Source organism: Daphnia pulicaria, chromosome 3, assembly GCF_021234035.1.
Source record: "Daphnia pulicaria isolate SC F1-1A chromosome 3, SC_F0-13Bv2, whole genome shotgun sequence".
Taxonomy (NCBI): Eukaryota; Metazoa; Arthropoda; class Branchiopoda; order Diplostraca; family Daphniidae; genus Daphnia; species Daphnia pulicaria.
In genome coordinates this window covers 12,858,656-12,876,676 of record NC_060915.1, presented here as the reverse complement: position 1 = coordinate 12,876,676, position 18,021 = coordinate 12,858,656, and the positions used below count along the sequence as shown (strand labels likewise).

Sequence of the window (18,021 nt, the reverse complement as noted above, 5' to 3'; positions counted from 1 at the left end):
GCTTCATGCCATTCTCATGCTTCATTCACGCTACAATTCACTCGCTTCATTCCATTCTCATGCTCTTATCATGCCATTCTTCACTCTTATCATGCCCCATCTGTGCTTTTATTATCGTGTCTAAAAAACATGTACCATACTGCTTGTCTCCACTCTCGTTTATATTTGTCAGATATCGCGTTGTCACTAAATAGTGAAATAAATATTCTATGCATCAGGAAAATTTTCAAAGCCGGAAGTACGAAAACGTACAAAACGAAACATGAACTTTACCACAAATTCGACGAGGATCACGAATATGTGGTTCTTTTGTGCGTCAGATGAATATTTACTGAACTACTGACTGAAAAGAGTAAACCGGAAGTAGAAAAAAAAAAGCAATTTTCGAAAATTTAACAAGTGAGCTTTGTTGGGGGAATAATAATCGTCAGTTATCACTAAATATTTCAACAAAAAAACTGTCGATAAATGTTTAAAGAGATGTTCAAAGTAACAGAAACTGACTGTTTTGACAGCTGTTTAGACTGCAAAGTATCAAAAAGCCATGTAGCGTTAGAAAAAAGAAGCGTCCAAGTAAATTTGTTTGCGCGCAAGAAGGGCCTAATTTTGGAAACTATTACACAGACACAGTCTAACGCAACTAGACTATTGGTAGATAACCTAAGAAAATAAGTCAATTGTTGGGTACCTAGGCATAATCCCGTGGTGAGTGACTGCAGGTGTGTAACAGCTGACGGAAGCGATCTTCAAGTGGTCCAGAAACTCGCCAAGTCGTCAGTGAAGTAAAACAAATCTTGCTTAAAAGCAGTGAAGCTAGATGAGCGTGCGTCGCGAAGATAAGGATGGAGAAGAATGTTGTTGAAAATCCTTCTTCCGTCATGGACAAAGGTCAGCATTGGCAAAAGAATCTCTGTGCTCTGTAAAACAAATTTTTACATTATTGAAAATATAACAATGAATAAAGCATTTACCATTTACCTTTTTTTAAGAAGCACACTGAAATGCTCACGATGAAAAAACTGTAAAAATTCAATTCACAGCAACAAACAGCATTACTCCTTAGGTTGATGTAAATTTCCTGATGTCAAAGAAAGTGTCATGAAGTATTGCAGTAGCATCCATAACAACAAACATGGTGTTGCAGGGTGCGTCACAAAAATTGCAAGATTCAGAAAAGTCTTATGGTTCAGGATACCTATGCAATAAATAATAAGAAAATATGAATTGTAATGGTCTGGTAGCAGTAATGGGGAAATACCTTATCTCGGCAGATTTGTATTCCACTACATGTGATCTTCAAACATGATTTTTAGGCTTTTGACAGCATGATGGGCCTAATGGATGGAAATTGACTGAGCGCTAAGTCAACTTGTGGGAATGACTGACACTGACAGTATGCATCTAGAAGACTAGAATTTGAAGAAATAAGTTGGTACAGTATAAAAATAAGGAAACTAGGTAAAGATAAACCTACATATGATACGAAATTCAATTTGGTAATTGAAATCACAGGAATATAAGTATAAATTAGCTACAGTTTGGTTTCGCCCTTTTCGGCTTCGCCTCGTTTGTAACAAGCTAACAACAACAAAGGCGACACTGGCGACATCTTGAGTTTTGAATCCTAAGTTGGTTGAACAGTCGCAGTTCAAATTATCGGAGTTCTACTGTCTCCGTGTCTCGTAGTGGAGTTCTACTGTCGAGCACTGGAGTTCTATTGTCGGGTATTTTAAAATAAAATATTGGGGTTCTATTGTCGGTGGAGTTCTATTATCGGGTATCTTTAATAATATTGCAACCAACTTAGGATTCAAAACTCATTACCAGATGTCGCTAGTGTCGCCTTGTTGTGTTTACATCGTGAAACCAGGAAAAAAGGGGTGAAACAATTAGATGCGAATTAATACTTATATTCCTGTGATTTCATATACCAAATTGAACTTCGTAACTTGTGTAGGTTTAACTTGACCTACTTTACTTATTTTTATACTATACCAACTTATATCTTCAAATTTTAGATGCATACTGTCAGTCATTCCAAAAAGTTGACTTAGCGCTCACTTTCCATCCAATATACCCATCATGTTGTCAAAAGCCTAAAACTCATGTGTGAAGCTCACATATTGTGGAATACAAATGTGCAGGGACAAGGTATTTCCCTCTTACTGCTACTACACCAACCACACCACGTCTAATGCCTTACTAATACTAAATTCAGCACCACTCACCCATATGATAAAGGTAAGCATCAATACCACCTATCACCATACTACTGCAATACTTCATGACACTTTCTTTGGCATCAGGAAATTTACATCAACCTCAGGAGTAAACCTGTTGGTTGCTGTGATTTCCATTTTTGCTGTTTTTTTGTCATGAAAACTTCAGTATGCTTGTTAGTATAGGTAAAGATAGAAATGCTATATTAACTGTTATATTTTCAATTCATTAATGCAATACATTTTTTTTACAGAGCACGTAAAAGATTTAATAAGCCAATGCTGACCTTGGTTCATGACGAAAGAGGGACATTCAGCAACGTTCTGCTCCATCCTTATCTTCCCGACGTACACTCATCTAGCTTCACTGCTTTTGCTGCTACTATTTGTCTTTTACTTCACTGACGAGTTGGAACACACTTCAGTGGTCGCTACCCCTTTGCTGTTAAACACCTCCAGTCACTCACTACGGGATTATGCCTAGGTACCCAACAATTGACTTATTTTCTTAGGTTATCTACCAATAGTCTAGTTGCGTTAGACTGTGTCTGTGTAATAGTTTCCAAAATTAGGCCCTTCTTGCGCGCAAACAAATTTACTTGGACGCTTCTTTTTTCTAACGCTACATGGCTTTTTGATACTTTGCAGTCTAAACAGCTGTCAAAACAGTCAGTTTCTGTTACTTTGAACATCTCTTTAAACATTTATCGACAGTTTTTTTGTTGAAATATTTAGTGATAACTGACGATTATTATTCCCCCAACAAAGCTCACTTGTTAAATTTTCGAAAATTGCTTTTTTTTTCTACTTCCGGTTTACTCTTTTCAGTCAGTAGTTCAGTAAATATTCATCTGACGCACAAAAGAACCACATATTCGTGATCCTCGTCGAATTTGTGGTAAAGTTCATGTTTCGTTTTGTACGTTTTCGTACTTCCGGCTTTGAAAATTTTCCTGAACTATAGTTCAGGAAAATTCTCGATTTTGGCCAAATTTTGGATTTCGTTTAAATCACACCTAATCGACCCCAAATTTCATGGAGATCACGAATATGTGGTTTAATTTGACAACAGCTCAATGGTTGAGGAGCTGTGGCTACTTCCGGTTTACTTCCGGAATTTTTTTTAAAGACTAGCAAGTGAGCTTTGTTATGTGTACAGTTTTCAATATTGTTAGCTAGATTTTAAGAAATTGAAAGCGTGCCTTTTAAGTTTTGAGCCAAAAATAACAGATCGATGTACCTACATGTATTATGTAACTTTTATTGGCATGTCACTCTAATAAGAATTTTTTCTCTTTCTTCAGATGATGCAGAGGAGACGTCGAGAAGATTGACACCAAAACATCACCGGTATCTCCAAAGTGTCAGCGCGGATCATTATTTGTTGTTGGTAATATGTGTTAGTGTTAGTTAACTTGTTGGTTGCCACGCCTTTGTTCTCCCCTGCTCCTTAGCACGGGCTGCGTGCGCTGTTCGGCCTCGTGGTTTTCATGCCGAGGGGTCGGAAAGTCGCACCAGCCCAAAACTTGCCGCAAGGCGCCTATTAGGCAATGCACCATACCTAGTTCCCCTTTGTCGATGCGGTGATGGATTCTTCTGTCACCGTGTCAGCCCGGACTTGTCAGCAATGGCAAGTTCCACCTTGGTCATAGATCCTTCAGACGTGGCGCGTAGAGTAGTAGAGAGCAACCTACGGGTTGTATGGCGTGGCAGCCAACGGGTTAACTTGTATGTATGTGATTGTAAAATGTGGTGGAATTGTGGGTGGAGGTGGGACAATAAAGCAATTCCTTTTAATGTTTTTGTTTGCTATGTTTCATAACTTGTAATAAAAAAATGTTTAGATTATGACTGTGTATTTTTTACAACTTTCAAGTTTTACATAAGATATAGGCAAGCAACTGATAAACTCCACATTCTTCAAATAAACTTCTATGATAAACCACACATTATCTCAAACTCTTTTGTTACACCAACTTAAGTTAAAAAGAGAGCTGTCAACATCAATCAATTTTAGTAAACACCACACAGTACGTCTCTTTCGTAACTTGCCCTGTAAATGAAAGTTGTCTAAACACTAGAATATGTCGGAATGCGGAGAGACTAGAGCAATAACCACCTCCAACATACGAAATAGGAAAGACCCAACCAAAATAAGAAAACGTCGCAATGTCTTAAGGCTTTTAGGTGGCAAGAGAAGTCGTACACAATGATAACCCAGGTTTTAAAAAAAAATTATTTCCCTATAAAAGATCAACAATTCCCAGTGACTAGAAACTATTAAGATATGACCGACAAATCTGAACATACTTATAATATTTAGGAGCGTCCCTGTAGTAAGTTGGAGAAGCGTAAGGTGTGGTGTAATATTCAGGTGCCTTAGTGGTGTAGTAACTCGGGATAGAGTAATACTTCGGAGTTTCGGTGTAGTTGGTCGGAGCAGCGTAAGTAGTGTTATAATACTCAGGTGCCTTGGTAGTGTAGTACATAGGGGCCTCGGTGTAGCATAGGTTGTGGTGTAGTAAACTGAAGCCTAGGTGTAGTATTCCGATTCAACGTAGTACGAAGGAGCAGCCGCTGTGTAGTAAGTTGGGGCTGCGTAGTACTTGGCCGCCTCAGTTGTAGTTGTGTAGCTTAGGGCAGAGTAATACTTCGGGGCTTCGGTGTAGAGGCTCAGGGAAGCACAAGTTGTGGTGTAATACTCTGGAGCCTTGTTGGTGTAGTACTTGGGCGGCTCGGTGTAGTATTCAGCCGCTTTGGTGGTGTAATAAGTTGGAGCCTCGGTGTAGTAGCTAGGAACTAGGGGGCCTCGGTGCAGCAAGCTGGGGCAACATACGTGTAATACTCCGGTGACTTGGTGGTTTTAGTACTTGGGAGCCTCGGTGTAGTACGTTTGATGATGTAACTCGGGGCAGCATCAGCTTCGGTGTAATACTCTGGAGCCTTGGTGGTGTAGTAATAGTGTGCCTCAGTGTAGTAACCGTTTTTTGCGAATGTTGAGGTTGTGTAGTATGGCGTCGGCGTGATGCTTTGGTATCCACCATACCCAGGAGACATCCGTACACCAGTGATCGACCCAGCCTTCAACGATAAGGCAAACGGCAACATCACGACATCACATCAACTGTGCGGTAAATAATTTGAACATTAATATTCAATATGGTACACAAACAGATAGAAAACAAATAATTTATAAAAACTCCGTGAAACAGAATATTTACCCGATTGCGTACTGATAATACGACGAAGAATGCACTTGGTAACAGTGCACTGCAGTTTTTCATCCACATTTCTTTGCCAGTATTGTTCTCTCCAGCCAATCGCCCTGATACAACAGCATGGTGAACATGTTCCATACAACAGCGACCCAATTTGATATCACAAAAGAACGTCTAATAAAAAATAAAGTCCAAACCCAATAATTAAAATCTAATTTAACAAGAACTTCATATACTATCTAACAACAACATTAGAGCACTCAATGTTGGTCAAGTTTAAATCACAATAGCACAATTAATATGAAATAAAATGTTCAAGGATTCTCACCAAACAAACGTTCGATTGTGCTTCAAGCTCGGTATTGACTCGATAACCACCAAAATCTCCTCTCCTCTATTTCCAAACCAAAAGCAACAGCCAAATCCGTGTTTACGTCCCAACCGACAGCAGCGACGATATTGTCAGTTTAAATCTGTTGAAATAATTTTTAGATTTTAATTAACATCGCTAAAACATGTACAGAAATAACTGTTTATCTTTTGACCATTGTTTAAGGACAATGCGACCTTGTAGTCTTCCAAAATTACACCCTCAACATTAGTTTTGGGCAAAACATTAACACTTTCCGCTTTCACCTTCTCGGTTGTCCATTGGCTCAAATATTTAGGAGGACGGAGAACTCGACCTATGTTACCGCCATCGATGTTGCGGAACAGCGCTACGTGCTCGTGGGCATCTTTAAGGGCACCGCTCAGGGATTGGAAAAGATTTTCGTTTAACACCTAACAAAATAAAGGCCATTTTTAGAGGAATTCGTAGAACTAATTCTATTCGTAGAACTAATTCACGGAAAATAAATTGCTAGCAGTTTAAATAGACTTTTAGATACTATCGAGCAGGAGGATTAAAAAGTTATTCAGCATTCCATAATTTCGTTTGGCATAAAATGTTTACCTGTGGCAATAACGCACTTGTCGTAGGTGATGGTACGGCCATCGTCAAGTGCGGCTTGCCGACCGACAATGTCAAGTTTAACGGCGCGGTGTACACGTACGAATATGTTATCATTGCTATTCAATTCGACGCGATTGCAGTCGAATTTGTCTTGTTCTAAAGACAGACAAGGAAGGAAAACAAGTCATTAGTACATGTTGCACAAAATTACAATAATAAAGAACTCACCTTCACTCTTTGCCGTTCCACTGTTTGAAACGAAGTTTATTCGAAACTTCGGGGTTGCCGTGTTGGGTGTCGGAGAAGCTCACTTGACTGATTTCTGTCGTACTTGGGCGCTCCAGTGTAGAATTCGACAGCCTTGGTGATGTAATAAGCTGGAGCCTCGGTGTCGTAGGTTGGGGCAGCATACGTAGTTGCGTAGTCTCAGTAGGTGCCTCGGTGTAGTACTCTAGCGCTTTGGTAGTGTAGCTCGAGGAGCAGCACAAGTTGTGGTGAAATCATCTGGATCCTTGGTGGTTTAACTGTAAACCCAACAGTGCAACCTCGGTGTAGTATCTGGTCGTTGCGTATGTTGTTGCGTAGTAAGGCGGTGGCGTTGCGGTTTGATATACGCCTTATTCAGGAGACGTCGGTACACCAGTGGTCGACCCAGCCATCGACGATACAACAACCAATAGCAGCATGACGGCATAGTTAACTAGACAATATTAAATATTCAACAATATAACGGACATATTATCAAATAGAAAAAATGGAAATTGATACAAAATTCCACGTAGAAATACAGATTATTTACCCGTGATTGCGACCTGGTAATACGACGAAGAATGCAGTTGTTACCGGGTCGGAGATGCTCACTCGATTGACTTCTGTTGCCTTTTCTCTTTCCTTTTAAAAGATTTTCTCTCGTGGTCGACATCAACGATACAACACCCAACAGCAACACAATGCCATAATTAACTATGTAATAAACAATGGGAAATTAGTTTTCGAAGGTAACTAGTCGTATCAACAACTAATAACAAGATAGAATAGATTTACGACTCGAAATAAAAATGAACATTGACCCATGATTGCGAACTGATATTACGACGAAATATGGAGTTGTTGCCGTGTCGGAGATGCTCACTCGACTGATCCCTGGCAACTTTTCTCACGCCTTTTATAAAATTTTTTCTCACCCCTCCCCCTAAGCCTAATGGCTATTTTACCTTCTTGATAATGAAGCAAATCGTGTCATTCTCACCCAGCCTCTACACCAATGCCCGACACCTTTTACGTAATGATCTCCATGACCTTCGATTGAAATACAAACTGGCCTTTCCTTCTGCAGGTGACTTTGCCGGGGATGGGTCTACAATAACCAATATCAAAATAAATATCAAATCATAAATGGTAATGGCTTAAATTTTAGTCACTTTAGAAATACCACATTGGACATTTTGAGTCATTTGACTCGTTTCTTCAGTGCATGAATAAATCTTCCATTTCGAACCGTTTGAAGGATAGTCGGCTTTTTTTTAAATATTCTACTGCAAACTTTTCTAAGTTTCAAACATATTCCTTGCACCTGCGGTCGGAGAAGAAAATCTAAAAAAAGATAAATTATGAATATAAAAAATACAAATCAAAGCTTCTCATAGAACGGTTGAATTAAATAAGAAATTAGACGCAATTGCTAAAGCTCGATAGACTGTCAGAGTTCGTCCGCTACGTTCACAACGAATAACTGAAAAATGAACTTAAATGATCCTAAGAAACCATCCAGGAGAAGTGGGGGAAATCGTATTTCCACAACTGATTTAGGAGCATCTAAAACGCAAATCAAATGATTGATTGACAATACCTGAACTCTAGGGCTATGGATTTTGTAACCGCAAATCAACAATGAGATCCTACTAGCAGCTATTTAACATAAATGAATAACATTTACAGGAGCTATTCTTACCCTGTCTTTTACATTGACATGTCTTGAATAGTTGATTACCGCCAGAACCTATCGCGTGTCGTTTGATGCTGCATGAACAAAAGGGAAAAAAATTCCACCCTGTTACATGACCAACGCGTTTCTGCCACAATAAAGTATGTGCAAGTAAAACAATGTTTTGACACTCGCTTTGTTTTCGTTGCTAAGCAGTAAAATGTGTTGAAATTTGGGTTTTGCTCTTCACACCGAATGTAGACGGAAAGGACTCGGCTCGGATATATAAAGGTTCGTTGGCTGCAAACAAATTCACATTATTTTCTGCGAAAGCAAAAGCTTCATGTCGTACCTAGCATTACCTTTTTTATTATTTTTTTTTTCATTTGGTTTAGCGCTTCGTTCAGTGACTCCTTGTCACCAAAACCCCTCAATGGGCAACACCTCCGCTTCATCTAGGTAATACAAACAATTGAATTTGTAGCTTTAACAATTTGACTAACGTGTAACTACGTACCCTCGTTTAAGCCTCGATGGAATGGCAACCCTAAAGGATTCAGGATTGTCCGGGCCGTCACTGTTGGACAGCCATCAGGCAGCATGAACTATTTTACCCAACCGTTCAACACTGCATATACTGCATGGACACCAACATAGGCAAATACACATTTAAGTCGATTTAAGTGTGATGTTGACCTGCAAGTCTGCACCAAACTCCATTTCAGAGCATCTCTCATCTGGAAGGGGGCTGCAAAACCACTGTACACCAAACAGCCACACCATAAACAGCTCAAACATCAAATTGACCATTAACTCCTACAAAGCAAAAGAACATTAATGAACCAATAAGCAATAACATTTGGAAATGTGAAAAAGGGTACCAATAATAAAATTTACTTCTATTTAAAATTAATATTTAATTAAAATTGAAAAATAAACAAGAAAGAATTCTGTACATCTACTTCCAATATGTTACAAAAACTTGGTAATACTGAGTGGGAATTTTTGTTCTAGATTGATTGAAAGACAATTTAAACAAAACTTAACAGGGCTATCTTTGAATGGAAACCATTATTTAGAAGGAAGAAATATTACCTCTAATTTTCTACAATTTAATCAAATTTTAAACTTGTCAATTGAATACAAAATATTTAAAAAAAAAAAAAAAACACAAGACTTTCCAAGTTACAACCTATAACATCAATCACATTACCAATTCAATGAGTCTTCCTGCAGTGACACTTGGGATAACACCAGCTCGATAAACTGCATGCAGCAGCTGCAGCTCAACTTGACTCGATCACATCTTTCCCCAGCTGGCTGTAACAAAACCATGTTGATGATACAACAGTCATGAAGCTCAGACTTTGTCGTGTTCTCAATTTCTGCAACAGTTGAGCAAAGGGATCTCTATCTCCAACCTTAACATCAACTAATAAAACAAATTGTATTATAAGAGTGAAATTCATCAACAAGATTACTTTACTAGGTCTGAAGTGTTTCTGCACAAGATGAGACGTACAGCCAAGACGTACAGCTAACAATGGCCGACATTGGACAGCAGTTTCGACCCAAGTCGTCACATTATTTGGCCAAGTGAAATTATATCCCAGATAGCCTGTAAATTCAGACAGAAACGTCTAAGATAAATTAAATTTAAGAAATCCAAACTATACCATTACCATTTCATGGCTGAAAATGTAGATCGACACCGCAATTCCGTAATGAATTTGGAATACACTTTCAGTCAGCGTCTCGGGAAAAAATGGCAAATATTTCGTCCTCACGAAGACACTCGCGTCACCTGGTGGCTGGGGGACAATCCATTTAGCCACCTACCGACAGCCAAAATATTACCTCACGATTACTACGTTTGACTGTACGGAACGGAAGGATTGCTTTCTGACGTTTCTGTGAACTCTGTTTACGAAGCTTAACATCACGACTCACGAGAAATGAATTATTGACTTGTCAGCAACCTGCGTTAGCAAGGTACTCGAAGGGGTACCTCCCGATGAACAATCTATTGAATGTGGTATGGCGACCGTAGATTTTGAAAGACAGAGAACTCCACCGGCCAGCACTTCTAAAGAACCTGTTCTTCTGTTAGGTGAGTGCACCATTAACATAAAATACAATGGTAAAGACGTTCATCTTCCTCTTCTTGTAGCCGACGACGTGAAAATGCCTGCAATTATAGGTGCTAACTGGTTTTCTGCTTTAAATTTCAACTTTAATGCCATATTTATCGGCATTCAATTTTGCAGACCCATCACCAAAGAAGCAACAGCTGAATCCACCAGTAAGTCACTCTCCGAAGCAGAAAAAAATCGAAAATGAGAGCGAAAATCGTTTACGACCTGGATGACATCAAACCATCCAAAGATCTCGCTGTTGTACCAAAAAAGGACGATCCATCTCTCACAAAGTCGATGGAATCTCCGTCACCACCTTCAAAAAGAATGAAAATAGTTTTTGATCTGGAAGACAGTGTCATCAAACCGAGCCGATCGTCACAACCTCAGAGGAAAACCTTAAGAGGCGCTAAGTGTAATACCTGGTTCAAAAAGAAATACGGATAAAATTATTGAAGACTTCTCTCTTGCCTGCCCTTTTTTCAGTATTTATCGTCCTGAATTAAATTCGTTAGTTTAAAATCAAAATCTAATAATGCATAATGCATAATGCTTTGTCTCCAATTATTAATATGCATTCGAGAAGAAAAAGGTTCGATCCTGTCTGAATGGCGGATGTGGATCTTCATTCCGTTTTACATCCATCTAAACCTGCCACCTGGCAATGAAAATATTCGGAAAAACATTACCATCAACGATGCCCCAACCCCCAGAGTCTCTAATAGGACAGGGATGTCTGCAGTAGAGCGATGTAGTAAATAAGGTTAAGGTAACATGTGCAAGACGCACTGTATGAGCAAGAAAGGTAATAAGCAAAAGTAATAAGCGGCGAAGAAGAGATTCAAATGAGGAACTAACTTTCCGCCTCGGTCAACGGACCAAAAAAGGGAGCATGGGACGAATGGCCACCGGAGTAAGAAGATTCAAATTCTATACCGGGGAAGAAGATGAAAAAAAAAGTGTGCTCCGAACAGAAAACAAGCACTTGATTCCGCGTGTCGTTAAAAGATTACATCATCAGCGTAGATGAGAGTGGTGCTAAAATTCGATCATAAAAGTAAGCTTAAAGGAAGGGATGGAGAGCAGCACTAACCTGACTTTTTCGAAAAGATTTGTTGGTCCACTTTTTGGTGGTGTTGTCCAAATGTTTTCATTATCATAACAACGGATCTAAAAAAATCATCAATAAAAAAGTAACGAGATTAAGGAAATATTGAAGGGTATTTGGTTAGACGATATTCACAGTTTCACGGCATCTAAGTGAACAAGACAGAAGGTCAGGAATTTTAAAATAAAAGCGCAGCTGGAAACTACTTCGATTTCAACATTCAAAAATCTAACTCAAAATGTCTCCCATTTATTTCCTCGGCCTCGGGGATTCGGCCGCCAAAAATATAGTCACTTTTGATACGTGCGATGATGGCTTTGAGCAAACCAAACACGTGACGTTGGACGCGTGTAGCCCGGTCAGGATTTCCCGGGATTTCCGCATGCATCAGCTTCTTCGACACGTCCGAAATGTAATGACATGTACACTTTGCTAGTGATAAGGGGCCAAGTATTGGATTGAAGATTGTCAATAGCAGAAACGAGAACAGACCAAGCCTCAGCTAAACTGCGGTTTTTCTCCTGTAATTGTAAATTAATTCAATCTAATTAGAGAAACAAGCACAATAATTGTAATCATGTCATACCAAATCGGCACAGACGAGTTCTTTTCCTACGGCCCGGATTATCGATGGCTGTCAAATAACAGATATTCGTTCAAGCACTAAAAGATAATTAGTCCATTCCACGTCATCTTTCAAAACAAATTCGAGGATTTCGTTAGGTGCCAAATCTTCTGCAATAGTACCGCCTGTCGATTCAAAAACGGCAGCCACATCAAATGATTAGATGCTAATTGGAGGTGAGCTGGTCGATTACGGGATCACGAATATTGAACATTTTCTGTGGGCAGGTGAGCGTACAAAGACTCGGTCAAAGCTGCTACACTGTTACAAGAGATACGAAAACGACGAGAGCCTGCCCGGCAAAGAGGCTGGGTGAAATTAGTGATAACAATGAATGGCGCGGCTTTCACGGCGTAACTCAATAGTCGACAGCTGAATGTAGTCTCGGGCAATTTACTGCTGGGCGCTGGCACAAATCAGGATTACAGGAGCGTTTCATCCAAAACGCCATCTAGCAGGAAATTCAGGAGCGGGAAAGGGAGGCACAATAGACAATAGGCCGTTTCTGGCCTAATTACGAAATGTCGATTTCCAAAGACTCTTCTAGGCCAAGCTAGAAGTTTCATTTGTCAGCAGATATTGGTGGAATGCTTTGGGCAGTCCAGCATGTCCAAAGTAGTCCAGATTGTCCAGTCCAAATTGGTATCTAATTCTACATCCACATTTGTCTGCTGAATTACCAGTCGATAAAAACCATTTTCAAGTTGGCATCAAGACAGGTGCTCGTTTCACCTGAAAGCCATGGGGTGATCTGGATCTCGTCTTCTTCCACAGTCAGGGGATGTGTGCATTTCCTTAATCAAGACTTCAAGAGGGATGCTGTTTAACAAATAAAAAAAATTTGTTACAAAAAATATTTACGAGTAAATAAGGAAAAGTTGTAAATGAGAAAGTGGGAGAGCCTTCATTTTTAAATAATGGGAGAATTGAAAGGTTTAATGTAATACCCAAGTTATGTGTCATAAACATATCTAGCAGGTCACACGAAAAAAATGAAGAAAAATCATTACCTAATTGATGATTCTGAGATTGTTGCTATGATGAAGCAAAGCTTCCTTAGCCTAAACAAAAATGTGCTATGATTCGGCTTCTAACTTGAAAATAAATTAATTGTCTCGTCGTTTAAGAAAGCGTTAATTGAATAATAAATTTAGTAAAACCTAGTAAAACCGATGAAAAAAGGTCGGCGCGACTAGAAAATGCAGAAGCAGACGACAACAAATGGACAAACGTTGATACGTTAACGGCATCTAGTGTTGAAATATTAAAATACGAGAAAAACTAATTTGTTTTCAGCGTAAATTTAGGACGATAATTTCTTTCAGCAATCTTCATAATCATATTTAAACTGAATTGACATTTAAACCATTTGCTGTCAGCGAATTCAGAATAAATAAAATTTTTACTTTTTTCTTTTAGGCGCTAGATGTCAGTTTCTACGCGCTCCGTTCAAACTTTCTAATTTTTCTATGCTTGCAATTTAAACCGTTTTTCATTTCCAATGCGCACAGTTAAAAAAAAACGAAAATCCACCAATTGGGGGGGGGGGGGAAGTATTTTAGGAAATTTTATTAGATAAAACTGATTAAAAGAAACGAAATGAACCAGATGGGTTAACTTGAGCTAGCGCCCTGAAAAATCGATTGCTCCTATTCACTCTCGCTTTCCGTGTCTTTGTCTATCCTATCCAAAAGAACAGTCAGGAAAAAGTCAAACACGCATAATACATCCTATACTTGTTACACAAGAGTGGTTTGCCAACCCAATAACAAAAATCTAATACCCAACTATTCATATAGAAAACTAAATAGTCTGACTTAATGAATCGATTATTGTTGTTGCCACAGCTGGCCGTAACATTCAAAGTGTCGACTTATACCCTCAACCCTTGACATGTACAGAATTGAAAGCATGTTCTTCTTCTTCAGTCCTCGCCTCTCCCATACTATATACATACAGTTGATGGGGCTGGATGTCAATGTTTTTTACATTTCACCCTGGACGGACAGAGGGTCAGAAATGCGATGATACCAACACGACTCCTCCCAGCGATTCACATCCAAGAGCATGTGAGCAGTCATGTCTCGGAAGATGGAAGACGGAAAAACCTCCCTATATACCAGCAGCACAGCCCTTGTAGGATAGTTTCGTTTTGAAATGAAAAAGAGCCCACTTGACCTTGTCTCGGACTCTCTACACTGGAACTCTTGGAACAAGTTTCATATATATACTAAAGCACTCGTGTTGATTCTCTCAAAAAACATGCACCTCGTACACACACATACTTGTATAGTATAATATACCCGTTTCTATTTTATTCTGGCGCTATAGTCCATCACAACAGACTATAGTAAATAATAACCATAACAATCATCGTATTTCTATCTGTTTTTTTTTCCCCAAATACACAGTGCAGCAGTTTGGAGAGAGAATATAACTGGCGAGTCGACAAGGCGTCGCGGCCACGGGCCAACACGGATGTAGCACGGCGCTTATACCGCTGTCGACCGATCCATCATTTCTATGGATGGATATTTCCAGCAGCCATGGATAGAAAAAACTAGCCGAAACATTGAAATGCAATATACACACACAGTGGTGATGAAAATGGGAGGAAAAAATAAAATTCTGGAATGGAAATTCATCTGTTTCTAGTCACCTCTTCTTTCTATGTCTCTTATATTTTAAAAAAATAAGTTCATTTTACCCCCATCTTTTTTGATGGCGCGCATCAAACTGTATATAGGAAATCTCAGCTGCTGTGACGTTGACTAATGACTGCGCTGGTCCATCATATGCCCGGCGTCGCCATCCCAGTTGCTGGCACAGTGGAAAAAAGGAGACAAAAAGGATTTTCGATACTTGTCACTCTTCCATCAAATGGCTGATTGCTCTCGCACTCTTGTCGCCCTATCGAATAACCTTTTCTTCCAAGAGAGACGCGGAACAGCAGCCGGATGGAAAGGATGAAGATGGAATTGACATGTTGCTGCTAGACTGGCCAGTTGGATGTTAAAAATTCTTATCCGAGAAGACACGCAGCATCGCTAGAAAAGACGCATACGACGTTCAGGAACTCCCGTCACTTAGCAAGTTCATTTGACTCGTCGTTTTTATTTTTATTTTCTGGCTTGACGGGCAGCATCAAAACGGTTTCGACTTACGACTGTGTGTGGCTATAGAAAAGTCATCGACTGGCTGGGGGACTATTATATTTTACAGCAAAAGGGAAAAAGAAGTGATGGAAAAAAGAGGCGGTCATCTGCAATTAGCAGTTGTACTCGTATTCGTTGGAGCGTTTCATGTTCCTAACGGCCTCGTAAACTACCGGCTCGACAGTCAACGCTTCTCTCCTATAATGCTGATTATACTTCAACTCTTTTTTCTCATATTTTTATTCGAGTTTTTGGGGTCTATATATATATAGGATGTCAGGCTTTAGTGATCGATAATGTGGACTAGAAAACCGATTAACGGGACGCAAATGTTTGTTTCATTTCTCCCAGGGGGATCGATGAATGGATGGCGCGGCGGCCCAGGATGATGAAGGGGCCAACCAAGTGCTATGCTATACAAAAAGAAGAAAACCTGGGAATATAACCTTGATGAGTTTAGAGTTTGATTAACAACTGGCGTGATCCAGAGACGGCGTTCTATTAAAAATAAAAGAATATGTGTAAATGTATATATGCATATAGGGACGGCCGCCGCTGGGCCGCGCCGCGTGCTGATTGCAATGGCGTTTTTCATTATCATTCTCTCTTGTGGCTTCAAACAGAGTCCTGGAGGCGTTCTTATTGTACCGCTCTTAAAGTAATTATCTGCACGGGTTTCGTGCAAATTTTTTACTTTCATTTTCACTGTGCGTAGGGGGTCTTAACTTGTTCACGAACTATTAGATACTGAAATAATTGCGATCCATTTCGAAGCGGATGTCGAGTGCGGGTGAGAAAACCGATTTGATCGTTTTCGCGGTTTAAATTTAGAGGAAGGGGTCGATTTTTTATTCTATCGATATCTTCAAGCGAGCTAATTGGAATAAAAGTATCGTCTGCTATCACTTGTTTTCATTTATCATTTCGCTTAAAACGACTTTCGATAAAGTTTCGATAAAGAAAATGAAACTATTAGCCTTTTGGAAAATTGCACGTGGCTGCACATAAAATAGCACAAGAAATAAAATGACTAAATCACGATAATGTGGTCGTCGACTCGTGTCAATTTTCGTGTCGTGTGGCTCTATGCTTTCCACTCCATGCTGTTTAGCAGGTAAATATTAAAACAAAGAATACAATTAGAGAGATAATGGTAGCTTAAATAGAAGAATTGATCATGTTCCAAATTTGTGAAATGTTAGCTAATGTCTAGCAATCATGTATGCCCCCGTCAAATGCATAGCAGAATGTTCACACTGTTTTCACCTTTTCCTTTGTGCAGATTTGAGACCTGAGCCAGTCATCGTAACAACAAGATAAGCAAGTTTTGCTTGTGCTGGACCTGTCATCACAGCAACAATCCCAGAATCATCGTTTGGGTAATGATTTTTCGTTACTTTCACTAACCTGTGACCTGCAAGATATTTTAATGACACATGACTTGTGTATTACATGGAAACCTTCAATTCTCCCATTTATTATACAAATTAGGGTCTACCCACTTTCTCATTTACAACTTTTCCTTACTTGTTCTTCGTAACTTAATTTATTTTTTTCATTTAGATAAACAGCATCCCTGTTGATTGGAGATTCTACCGATGGCCGAGCTACGTATCTCTTCCTTCGTCTCCCTTTCATAAAATGTCCTCGTGTACACTTCATGTGAATGTGGGTGTATTCACGAGGACCCCCTTTTCTCCCTATCCCGACTGCTGGATTCAACTTTTTGACGGATGGAACGCTTATCGCCTGGCCGTATTTCCCAGCCTTCAAGGTAGGAAAATCTCCATTCTTCCCATTTGACTATTTGTTGGCGTTGGTTATATAAATCGTTGCCGAGTACGATTACTCCCAAGCTGTGCTGACTGGAACTGTTTTCTCTTGACGTTCTTGTTGACTCAGTCAGGGTTCATTAAATAACCCATTTGTAGAGCGACTGCTGCAGTTCAGGCTTGTTTTTGTACCTCACAACATTGTCTCTGGGTAAACAATTCCAGAATATTTTAAATTTAAACACTTTGAAGCAGAGTGCAAGTAGAAAACCATCACAGGACGCGCCATCCCATCAAGTTGTACACAAAAGAAACCCCAACTTTCCTTTCTTCAATTTTCCATTTTCTTGGAGGCATTTTCGATCGTCCAAGAGTTCACGCTCAGTTGGTACACGAACAATGAGCCCTGCGGACCCTTGGTTTTTAATCTACGCCCCTCTCTGTCGATTAACAGACCCTTCTCGACGCATATGATAATCGATAGAAATCGATTCACAGCGCCTGCTGTCCCCCCAATGACTCAAGACTGTAATCTCATTCGTCCGCCGGACATTTATTACACAGCCCCGTTAATTGTGGACTTATATATGCCTTTAAATGACTATATAAATCTACAGAGCCCTTCATATCAGGTAGAAAAACTATCACACCCAAACAAATGTCAAATGAAAAAGAAATATACTCTTGGCATTTAATATGGCAAAAAGCTTTTTCAAAATATTTTGAATCCCGCGCGTTTTTTAAAATGGAGATTTGAGCTGTACACATCAATACGAGAGGTGCGGAATGCTTTGCTATGTATCGAATGTTGTGAGCAGCAGCAGCAGCAGCACTTCTTATATTCGGGTAGGAGGGAACGATAGAGGAAAGTGAGCGAGTCATTCATTGGGGGGTGGCGCTTGCGCTGGTT

General features: G+C 39.6%; 1 protein-coding gene and 4 long non-coding RNA genes across 6 annotated transcripts; 3 read left to right on the top strand and 2 right to left on the bottom strand.

Annotated features, from left to right (window-relative positions):
• The first annotated feature begins 1,477 nt into the window (after window positions 1-1,477).
• Window positions 1,478-3,914, top strand: LOC124328635. 2 transcript variants are annotated; one of them, XR_006916399.1, is made up of 5 exons: window positions 1,478-1,953; window positions 2,019-2,241; window positions 2,307-2,405; window positions 2,474-2,703; window positions 3,524-3,914. It is a non-coding gene; the product is annotated as an uncharacterized LOC124328635 (long non-coding RNA). The 2 variants fall into 2 exon arrangements; XR_006916400.1 differs by lacking the exon at window positions 2,307-2,405.
• Window positions 3,915-5,224: 1,310 nt separating this feature from the next.
• Window positions 5,225-7,485, bottom strand: LOC124328601. The gene is made up of 7 exons (XR_006916333.1): window positions 7,192-7,485; window positions 6,621-7,092; window positions 6,393-6,542; window positions 5,983-6,220; window positions 5,766-5,910; window positions 5,441-5,611; window positions 5,225-5,343 (listed from the first exon to the last, which is right to left on the bottom strand). It is a non-coding gene; the product is annotated as an uncharacterized LOC124328601 (long non-coding RNA).
• A 2,514-nt stretch (window positions 7,486-9,999) lies between these two features.
• LOC124329471 lies at window positions 10,000-10,684 on the top strand. The gene is made up of 4 exons (XM_046788530.1): window positions 10,000-10,162; window positions 10,296-10,426; window positions 10,487-10,516; window positions 10,584-10,684. Exons 1-4 carry the CDS (start codon window positions 10,005-10,007, stop codon window positions 10,682-10,684), a joined length of 420 nt encoding a protein of 139 aa, XP_046644486.1. The 5' UTR covers window positions 10,000-10,004.
• Window positions 10,685-10,759: 75 nt separating this feature from the next.
• On the bottom strand, window positions 10,760-13,394 carry LOC124328613. Its single transcript, XR_006916359.1, has 6 exons — window positions 13,195-13,394; window positions 12,865-13,003; window positions 12,146-12,401; window positions 11,854-12,080; window positions 11,545-11,621; window positions 10,760-10,873 (listed from the first exon to the last, which is right to left on the bottom strand). It is a non-coding gene; the product is annotated as an uncharacterized LOC124328613 (long non-coding RNA).
• Window positions 13,395-16,272: 2,878 nt separating this feature from the next.
• LOC124328644 lies at window positions 16,273-17,122 on the top strand. Its single transcript, XR_006916413.1, has 3 exons — window positions 16,273-16,453; window positions 16,622-16,718; window positions 16,903-17,122. It is a non-coding gene; the product is annotated as an uncharacterized LOC124328644 (long non-coding RNA).
• Window positions 17,123-18,021: the final 899 nt, after the last annotated feature.